General features: G+C 37.3%; 1 protein-coding gene and 1 non-coding gene across 2 annotated transcripts; both read left to right on the top strand.

Annotated features, from left to right (window-relative positions):
- Positions 1-845: 845 nt before the first annotated feature.
- On the top strand, positions 846-952 carry LOC148291184 (small nucleolar RNA R71). Its single transcript, XR_015827177.1, has one exon. It is a non-coding gene; the product is annotated as a small nucleolar RNA R71 (small nucleolar RNA).
- A 2,959-nt stretch (positions 953-3,911) lies between these two features.
- LOC110759584 (cysteine-rich receptor-like protein kinase 10) lies at positions 3,912-9,171 on the top strand. The gene is made up of 7 exons (XM_088246137.1): positions 3,912-4,651; positions 5,574-5,587; positions 7,528-7,677; positions 7,794-7,915; positions 8,055-8,265; positions 8,371-8,611; positions 8,751-9,171. The coding sequence occupies exons 1-7, from the start codon at positions 3,912-3,914 to the stop codon at positions 9,169-9,171; spliced, it is 1,899 nt and encodes a 632-aa protein (XP_088102263.1).
- Positions 9,172-10,481: the final 1,310 nt, after the last annotated feature.

Here is a 10,481-nt window from a genome sequence, read left to right as displayed (position 1 = left end):
TGGCCTTAGGAGCAGATTGAGAAGTTTTGAGTTGTTCTCCTTCCGTGGCCATGGTCTCCTCCTCTTCATTTTCTACAATCACAACATCATTTGAAAGATTAGAATCATCTTTATTATCAATGATCTTACCTGATCTGAGTACATGAATGGCCTTGGCTTCTGGGTTCTTTGGATTGATCTCAGTTTGGCTTGGCCATTTCCCAGGCACTCTTTGAGTTATTTCAGCAGCTATTTGGCCTAATTGGACTTCCAATTTGGAGATGGCAGCTTGTGTAGTTTGCTGAAAATTGGATTGGTTGATTGCCATCTGCTTCACTATATCTTCCAATGATGATGATGATTGTTGTGGCCTTTGGAATGAAGGGGGATTTGCTTGATTCTGGGTATTTCTCCATGAAAAGTTTGGATGATTCCTCCAACCTGGATTATAACTTTGAGAGTATGGATCATTTCTTGGACCTTGGTTGTAGGAATTTACCAACTTAGCTTGCTCTTGCACAAATTCTGGATATCCAGCCCCAAGTGGACAAGCTGTGGTAGCATGGTCATGAGATTCACAAATGCTACACACTTCCTTCGGAGGGCTTCTTGAGTTTAATGCAAGAAGAGCATCTAGCTTTTGTTCCAGTTTTGAAATCTGCACACTAGAAGCATCATTAGAACCACTAATAACACGTTTACCTCTTGTATCCGTATGTTGGGTCTCCATTGCTATCTCCTCAAAGAGTTCGTACGTTTCTTCTGGAGTTTTGGTTTTAAAAGAACCACCTGCAAAATTGGTGACTATATTATGACTAGAAGGGGTTAGTCCTTTATAAAACATACGCATTTGAAGCTTCAATGGAATCCCATGATGAGGACATTGGTTGAGCAACCCATTGAATTTCTCCCATGCTTCACAAAACGATTCATCATCTTGCTGTGCAAATAACAAGATCTTGTCCCTAAGCATGTCGGTCTTTTGCGTGGAGAAGTATTTTTCCAGGAACTTCTTTTGAATGGCAGACCATGTAGTGAGTGAACCAGGCTTCAAAGAATTCAACCAATACTTCGCCTTATCCTTTAAAGTGTATGGAAACACTCTCATTCGAAGTTGATCTTCTGTCACACCTGTCAAGGGAAAAGAACTCACAACATTAAAAATATCCTTTATATGAGTCAATGGATCTTCATTAGGTAAACCATAAAAGGAAGGCAGCATATTAAGATGAGAAGATTTAAGCTCATAATTTCGAGCTACAGTGGGCAGCAAAATGCTTGAAGGAGATGCTGGAATTGTTGGGATATCAAGTTCTCCCATGAACTCAATGGCAGCCATCATTTCTTCTTCTTCTTGGTCTGAACTTGCTTCCGAATTTGAAAGTGAAGAACCGGGAAGTTCAGTGTGGAGAGCAAGACTTGTAAATGTAGCAAGAGCTTGCTCTTTTGCAGTTGACAACTCCCTTTCTAGACGATTCTGAATTTCAGAGGTCACTCGTCTGGGTTGCAATGATGGTCCTGCGTTCAAAGATCTAGAACGTTGGAACGAAGACCTCACTTGTTCAAGTAATGGATTTTTAGACATAAACTACCTGAAACAGAAAATTAGATTAATTAGAAACACTAAAAAGAATAGGGTAACCTTGGGCACATAACCAGGGAAGAACTTTCGTTCAGTCCCCGGCAACGGCGCCAAAATTTGTTGTTAATATTATGTTAACTCGCAATTGTACGGGGCAATTAGTAGTATAGCAAGACAAGTACGAGGTCGTACCCACGAAGACTGAGAAGTTAAAACTAGTTATGTACTTAGATTACCAAATTCAAGAAAGTAGGAGGTTATGTCTAAAACAGAATTTAAAACAAGAGTGGTTGTGATTGTTGAACAAAAGAAGCAAAATGAAATTGCAAACAAAAACAAGTAAACAAATGTAACAAAGAGTGGTTTTAAGAGTTGGAAAACAGATTTTGAGACTAGGGCATTCGAATCACCATAACAATTCAATTCTGGGTTATAAAGATTCAAGTAACAAGTCTAATTCAGATTCAAAGATTGATTCTAGCTAAAGTATGATTAGGCCATGGTGTTTGGTCCTAACCTTGTGTTCCTAATTCCCTAATTTGATCATTTGTTGTCTAACCTAAAATTAAGCATTAGGAACCCATTAAGCATAGAAGAACATTTTAAACAACCAAGTATGTATCTAATCCCTGTTGTCGAATGTCCATACATACTCTTCCTATTCATAGTTCAATTCGAATTAAAGCATGGTGTATACTCTTAATTCAAACCAAGATAGTTAACAAACAAGTTCTAATGGTGATCAATCATTCAAACAAGCATGTTAACTTATAAGCATAATGAATAAGAACATGAATCATGAATCAAACTTGAAACTCCAAACTTATAAACCCAGAATATTCATGTTAGGTTACATCGAAGCCCTAGTTATGGATTTCGCTACTCATAATGGAAAAGAGACTTGAACAGAAATGAGAAAACATAATGAATACAATAAGAGTAGAAAAACCCTTTTTCTGAAGTTCTTGTGGTGTCCAAGGCTTCTCCAAGTGCTTCTCCACTTCTAATGCTTCTCCAAGAGCTTCCCCACTTCTAGAAAGATGTATGAAGGATATGGAGGTGATTTGGGATGAGTTTGAGTGAGTGGTGATGGCTAAGGAAGATGAAATTCGTAGGGAAATGAAAGAGAGGTTTGCTGGAGTTGTTTTGGTGATTGTTGGAGTGTTTGGGATTTTGAGAGTGTTTGAGGATGGTTGGAGTGAATTGTGGGGGTTGTGAATATCAGGATTTGTTGTGTCTTGAATGTGGAATGGATGTGGTATTTATAGGGAGAGGGGAGTGACAAATCTGAATTCAATATGGCTAATGCATACAACACTTGCATTATAAAAGATGAATTGGTTGATGCACTTCACTAATGCATACAACACTTGCATTATAAAATCTGAATTGGTTGATGCACTTCACCAATAGATCCCACCAGCAGCCCTAGCTCATCTTCATGTCACCATGACCAAGCTTCCAACCAGAAATGATAGCTCATACCTAGCTCACCATGACCAAGCATCCAACCAGCACATGCTGAGGTCAGCATAACCAGCAACTTCAAGGGCTTACAACTTGGGCTTCTCTTAATCAAATTAGGACTTTAAGCACTCGAAATTGAAGTTCAGAATGTCTTCTTTCCAGCCATATGTCATTTGGGCCAATCCAAGGTCGGAGGAGGAAGTTAAGGCCAAAACAAATTGCTAACTCATTTTGCGCGCTGATAAAATCCATCCTGAGCATGGCTCTGTGTTTGCTAGGTAACAGACTCCATATTTATCCAATGGGGCTGACGTTTGGATATGTTATAGTACACACCCATTGGAACAACTTTCATGAAGAATGCTGCCTCATCCGAGCTGTGTAGGTTGCTGAAACAAAGCTTGCAATATGACCTACGGAACTGGACTGGCAGGGGGCTGTAGCCAAAATGAGTTTGTCTTTTAAGCTCTTCTTCCATTCATCCAAATTAGGCCTTAACATGCTTGAATTGCATGAATTATGCTCTCTTGCTCTATTGGCCTACAAAACACACAAAGGGAGGGAAATAACTTAGAATTATAGGAACTAAGCAAAAGAAGTAAGTAAATTGGGCATGTATATGTATGAAATTATGAGCTTAACAATAGACATACATTCATTTTCATAATAATATTGATGTGATCATTATAATAATTTTATTGCCAAGTCTTTCTGGTCGTTGATTCTAGAAGTAGAACAAAAAATTCTTAGAGAACTGCCAACGACTATTCTTGTTTAGACTCAAGTCAAGCTGCGTGTATTACGCGTTATGTTTATATATAAACTGAAGCATGCTCCATGTTTAGTTTCCATGCAAAATATCCGTTTAATAAAAAATAAAAAAATGATCCTTTTCTACTTTCTCTCCTCCATGCTCATTGTTAGCTTCCCCACTGAAGCAGCATACGCCGGCCATAACTGCTCAACTTTGGCTGGCAATTCCACCTCCACCTTTAAATCCAATCTCAACCAACTCCTCTCAACCCTTTCCTCCAACGCCGACCGCAATGACACCGTCGGCTTCTACAACGCCACGGTTGGCACTGCCTACGGCCTCTTCCTCTGCCGCCGTGATGTGTCTGCCCGTGTCTGCAAAGAATGCGTGGCCAATGCAACCTCGGAGGCGCAACTACGCTGTCCCGACAACCAACAGGCCGTGGTTTGGTACGACGACTGCATGCTACGCTACTCAAACCAGCCCTTCTTTTCTGAGGCTGCCACGTCGCCTGAGCTGGTAGGCTGGAGCGAGCGGAATTTGACCCAGTATGTGGAGAATCCAGCTGAGCTTAACGATGCGCTGGTTACGACTTTGGACAACTTGGTCCCCAAGGCAGCCAACGCCAGCGACAAGTTTGCGACGGAAGAAGCAAATTTTACGGCGAACCCGAGCCTGATTTCGTATACGGTGTACAGCCTTGGGCAGTGCACGCAGGACCTGTCCGCCGCGGATTGCAATGCGTGCCTCCGGAAAGGCGCGAAGCAGTTGGTGCCGAGTAAGCAAGGAGGACGAGTTCTATATCCAAGTTGTAATGTTAGGTTCGAAATGCACCCCTTCTACCAAGAGGTGACAAGTACCACACCAGAGCAATCACTCCCTCCTCCACCCACCTTGCCTCCATCGCTGCCACCTCTGTCGACCAGACCTGGTAAATATTCTATTACAAAATAAGTCTATTACAACTAAATGTTTTACTATATATGGATTGGTATGAACATTTTGTTTTTACTACATTGACTTAGGGCCCGTTTGGCAATGTTTTTAGAGCCCGTTTTCTGTTTTCGTTTCCTGTTTTTCGCAAATACATGTTTGGTGCATCGTTTTCATCTTCCCTCACAAAACATTATTTGAAAACAAATCTAACTTTGTGAACAAAAGTTGAAAACGAAAAAAAGTTGTTTTCAGTGATTTCGTTTTCAGTGTTTTCTAAAGACACGAGAATGCATCCCATCAACAACTCTAGCTCTCTCTCTTGACAACCGATAAACCCACCAACAAGAACAACACCCATCTTCTCCAATCCAAAACAACATAAATCTGCAAACTAATAAAAAAAAAAGGGGTTCTTTGATCTAAGTCCGAAATCTCTAGCCATCATTGGATTTAGTCCACACCTTTTTTGCTGTAGATTTGGGTCCATTGACTTTTATTAATTTTTTCTTGTGTCAATTTTACCCTTTGAGGTAAATAAGAAAAGAACATTAATTGAAATTCCAAATTAATGTATCGATTCTTTCCTTCTAAATGGATTTCATATTTTAAATTTTGAATCCTTCTATTGCTGCCATGACACATCTGTATATTAAAAAAAAACGTTTCGTCAAGTAAAATACTTTAACAATTAACTATTGCAATATTTACCTAATATATAGATAAAATACATTTTAAGTCATGAAAGTAATGACCCACATATTTCATATTACAATGAAAATTAAGACCTATATAGGCAAGCACCAACATAAAACTGTACGTATACATAAGGTTGATTTGTGAGGTTTCAAGCATAAGAACAAATAAAAAAAGTTCATATAAAACAATGAAAGTAGGAGTATTATTGGTGATGTCTTCCCAACAAATATTTACCTGATTACTAGGTAAATATGAGATAATATACCTAATCATTAGGTAAATATAAGATAATGTACCTAATTACTATGTAAATATAAGATAATGTACCTCATTACTAGGTAAATATAAGATAATATACCTAATAATTAGATAAATATAAAATAATGTACCTACTTACTAGGTAAATATAAGATAATATACCTAAATACTAGGTAAATAAAGATAGATCACAAACAACCAACATACATGGAATTGTAGGATCTGGTGTAAGCCTTTTCAGACATCCCACTCAACCTGATTGCTTTTTGCCGATCAAATAGAAGCCCCGACCTATAAGCCATTCAACCCAAAAGAATTACAACCACAAAGACCCAATATGAATCTAAAAACGCACGCAAGAAACTATGCAAAAAGAAATTTTTTTTGTGTTCGTTTACCTTGTTGCAGCGATTTGTAAGCAAATCACAGCTTTGCATACCTCGCCTTGCAAATTATAAGCAACCTCATAAATACGCAGTTAGAAAATCAATCAAACAAGGATTTTGGTTTCGAATGAAACTCATGATGCCGATTATAGAAGAGTCATAGGGTATATGATAGCTGACTTCTTGGAGAAGTTGGAGGGCTTACTGGGAAAAGAATTTGGCTCCACTAACTTGTTGGTGAAAGTTGCAGAGATTGTGGCTGAGAGAGAGTCCGGATTGGTTTAGGGTAGACATGTACAATATCATAATTATTATCATAAATATTAATTTCTTACCTTCTTTAATTTTTAGGGGCATGATGGGAATAACTAAGTAATTTAAAAATGAAAAAAATTATATGTAAATATCAAAAAATCAAAAAAGGAATGTAATCGTACGTGGCACCAAAGTCAAAGAACTTGTATCAACAACAACTACGAGGATGGCATCCAAATTCTATTTTCCATTTTGGACTTATACCGAATTTTTTAAAAAAAAAAATACAAAGGAAGAAGAAAAGAAAAGAAAAGATTAACAGAGACAGGAAGATGAATCACCACATACCCAGCTCAACCACCATCATCACCCAATCAAACCACCACATACCCAGCTCAACCACCATCACCACCCAATCAAACCACCACAACCATTAATTAGTGGAACTAGAGAGAGAGAGAGAGAGAGAGAGAGAGAGAGAGAGAGAGAGAGAGAGAGAGAGAGAGAGAGAGAGAGAGAGAGAGAGAGATGGGTGGGTTTATGGGATTCATGCCATGGAAGGAAGGAGTGGGTGCAGCCTAGGAAGGAAAGGAAGAAGAAAAGAGGAAGAAAGAAGGAAAGAAAAAAAAACAGCCATGCGAAGGAAATGAAGAAGAAAAGAGGAGGAAAGAGAGAAAATGAGAATAAAAAATTTAAAAAATAAAGGAGATAAGATAGTTTTTGGGCTTTAATTTTTTTCATTCTTTATAATAATTTTAGCCTCTAAAAATATCAGAGTTTAAAAAAAAAAAATAGAACTGAAATTAGCAAAAGTACACCTGAAAAACAACTCACATATTATTATTCTCAAATTGTATTATTAGACACGTTTTCACTGTTTTTATTTTCTGAATTTGTTTTCCAATTCATCTACCAGACGCATTTTCGAATCCTGAAAATGCAAATTTGTTTTCTCGTTTCCATTCTCATAAAATATTCTCAGAAAACGTTACTGAAAGAGCCCTTATTATCTTACTAATAAGTCTTTTTCTTTTAAAATTAATAAGGGAAGATTAGAACATGGAACCTCTAGAAGTACCACTAGACTAAAAGCTAGTTGGCTAAAAAAACATAAATCTGATCGAAGGAAAAAGAAAAAAACTTGCAATTGTTAGAGGGGAATTAATAAATGTTTTGGCAATCTTTCTTTCGCACTTTTCTTCTTGTTCATACAGGACGAAGCAAAGTCACATTCATAATCATCGCTAGTACTCTTGGTCCTGTTGCTTTCTGTGTGTTTGTTGTGATTGTGGCCGGATGCTTCTTTCCCAAAAGAGTAAGAAGAGTCAGAGAGAAATACCAAGCCAAAAAACAACAGAAAAAAGGTAAAAACTGAATAAAAGATTTACTACTCTTGGAACCCATGAGATCATTAATTCCTTCGTTTTCTTAAGACCTTTTCTAGTACATCTAATCTCTTGGAAAACTCATATTTGCTTAGTTGGAAATGATATGAAGACTGTTGAGTCCTTGCAATTTGATTTGGGAACTATTGAAACTGCCACAAACAAGTTTTCAGACAACAACAAATTAGGTGAAGGAGGATTTGGTGCAGTTTTCAAGGTATGAAGATATCTCTTTGCATGCAGAGAACTTTTTAATTTGTACTTTATTAGAAATTCTTAGCTTGAAGATCATGTAGTTCTGAATTAAGATGATCGAAGAATGGAAATGATTGAAATGATTATATATAACCTTGTAGGGAACACTTGGTAACGGACAAGAAATAGCAGTAAAACGGCTATCAAAAAGCTCCACACAAGGTGTACAAGAATTCCAGAATGAGGTTGTATTGGTAGCCAAACTTCAACATAGAAATCTTGTGAGGCTTCTGGGATTTTGCTTGGAAGGAGAAGAAACCCTACTTGTCTATGAATATGTATCCAACAAAAGTCTCGATCACTTTCTATTTGGTTTGTGAATTTCATTTGAGTATTTTTGTTTGTCAATATATATAGTTCTAAGTGGTAAATTAATTCAACCTTGAATGTAACAAGTGTTGATAAATGTTTGTGCAGAACCCACAAAACGAGAGCAGCTGAATTGGTTGAGACGCTGCATCATAATAGGAGGAATTGCTCGAGGAGTTTTATATCTTCATGAAGATTCTAGACTTAGAGTTATACATCGTGATTTGAAAGCTAGCAACATCTTGTTAGATGGCGATATGAATCCAAAAATATCAGATTTTGGCATGGCTAAAATGTTTGGACTTGATGGTCAAACTCAAGGAAACACCAAAAGAATCGTCGGCACTCTGTAAGTTCCAATTTATATAACTCAATATACTTTTTATGATATGATGCACCACAAAGAAGAAGAATGTATGATAAGCAGTCCCCTAATTTAACTATCCACTCCATAATTTGCACCAAAGAGAAATGATTCCTTTCAGGAGAGGAGCCAAGCAGTCCCCTAATTTAACTATCCAACATTGTTGTCCAAATCATTATTTTGGTAGCTCTCATAGTGTAGTGCTCTTTACATCCTTAATAAAGTACTATTGCTTGCAGGCTTGGCAATTATGGAATGAAGGAAAGGTGTTGGAGTTGATGGATCCACTATTGTTGAAAGATTCATGCAGCCCAAATGAATTTTTGAGATACATCCACATTGGACTATTGTGTGTTCAAGAGGATGCAAACAATAGGCCAACCATGTCATCAGTTGTTCTAATGCTGAAAACTGAAACTATTAGTCTTTCCAAACCTGAGCGACCTGCATTTTTTACTGGAAGGTCTGAAAACCACCACCATCAGATTGGTGCTTATACTTGCAGTATCAATGGTTTGACGGTTTCTGATGATATGCCGCGTTGAGGAAAAAAAAAATAATGCATGTCAGATTTCTGAAAAGAGATAGAGTTACAAGCTCAAATACAAATGTTCTAGGCGGGTTTGAGGTTTGTCCCAGATTTTTTATATTCTTTTTATTAACAATTTAACAAATTCTAATTCATGAGATTTTGAAGTCATGACCTCTATTTCCACTGGAAAAGCAAAAGATATTCCTTCTTGGATTACTAAAGATTAAGTACTACGTAAACAGGGTCCTCAGGAGCTGGAGAAAACTGCTGATTCAAATATCGAAAGTGAAGAGCCAGGTAGCGCTACCAGTAGCAACTCCTCTAGTGTACATCATGCAGGCCGGAAAGAAAGCCCGATATTCTCCCCTTCCCCAGTTCAAGGCCATCCCGATACTACTAAGAACATGAAGAACCTACCTCCATTACCCAAGTCTAAAGCGCGCACCACCAAGTATAACAAAGACGGCAACATGTACAGTTCAAATCAGATTAGCAGGTCTGCATCCACTAGAGAATTCAGAAAGTTAAATCAAAGGGACCAATTAGAAGTCTATGCTGTTGATAACTAGGCCACATGAGATGACCATGTAGAGCTGAACCATATCTTTTTTGTTCTGTTCTTTTTTTCCTCTACTGAGTATTGTTGACCAACATGAATAATCATGAATTGGGTATTTTTATGATGCAATGGTGATCCGCTCTGTGTTTGATATGTTGCTTTTAGTGAGGCTGCTCAGGATAAAAAAGAAAATCAAAGCTAAAAATGCATTTATTCTTTTAGGGGATTGATTTAGTTGTGACTTTTGCAGTGATCCCGAGTCAAGGCAATTTGATCCACCCGTAAATTATTATTATTATTAATTTTCAAATTCTGACAATTTATTCCAAGTGAGATGAAGCATGTTATGTTGACATCCATTTGTTGCATATAATGATTTGTCATGCGTACCGCTCATATTTACTCATTCATTTCAATTTCATGCATATGTCAATTACTCTTACTAGTTCTTACCATTGATGGACAAAATTCTTAGTATGTGAAAATTGAGAGTTGTCATCAGTCATTGAAGTGAAATCTCACTGATTCAACCTATGAGCTCCTACAGTAAGTAGCTTTTGATTTAGTGGTATTTTCTTTTCGATGTTGAAAGAGATTTCAAGTTAAAATTCTCCATTTTCATTGATTTTTTTATATTTTTAAATAGCGCCAGGGAGCTTTTTAAGCTTTCGTTTCACAAATTGCGACATAATCTTCTTTCATGTGTAAGCAATTAATTACTAGAGGCATGTTTTGGGTCCATAATCTTCTTTCAAATTGTGACA

Source organism: Prunus avium, chromosome 8, assembly GCF_965620075.1.
Source record: "Prunus avium chromosome 8, drPruAviu1.hap1.1, whole genome shotgun sequence".
Classification (NCBI taxonomy): Eukaryota; Viridiplantae; Streptophyta; class Magnoliopsida; order Rosales; family Rosaceae; genus Prunus; species Prunus avium.
This window is presented reverse-complemented; position numbering and strand designations above follow the sequence as displayed.

Bases quoted from the DNA above. Each gene is read 5' to 3' on its own strand.
- LOC110759584 (XM_088246137.1), top strand. From the start codon at position 3,912: ATGATCCTTTTCTACTTTCTCTCCTCCATGCTCATTGTTAGCTTCCCC. The intron at 7,916-8,054 runs GTATGAAGATAT...ATAACCTTGTAG, and splicing joins GATTTGGTGCAGTTTTCAAG to GGAACACTTGGTAACGGACA. The intron at 8,612-8,750 runs GTAAGTTCCAAT...TCCTTTCAGGAG, and splicing joins AAAAGAATCGTCGGCACTCT to AGGAGCCAAGCAGTCCCCTA.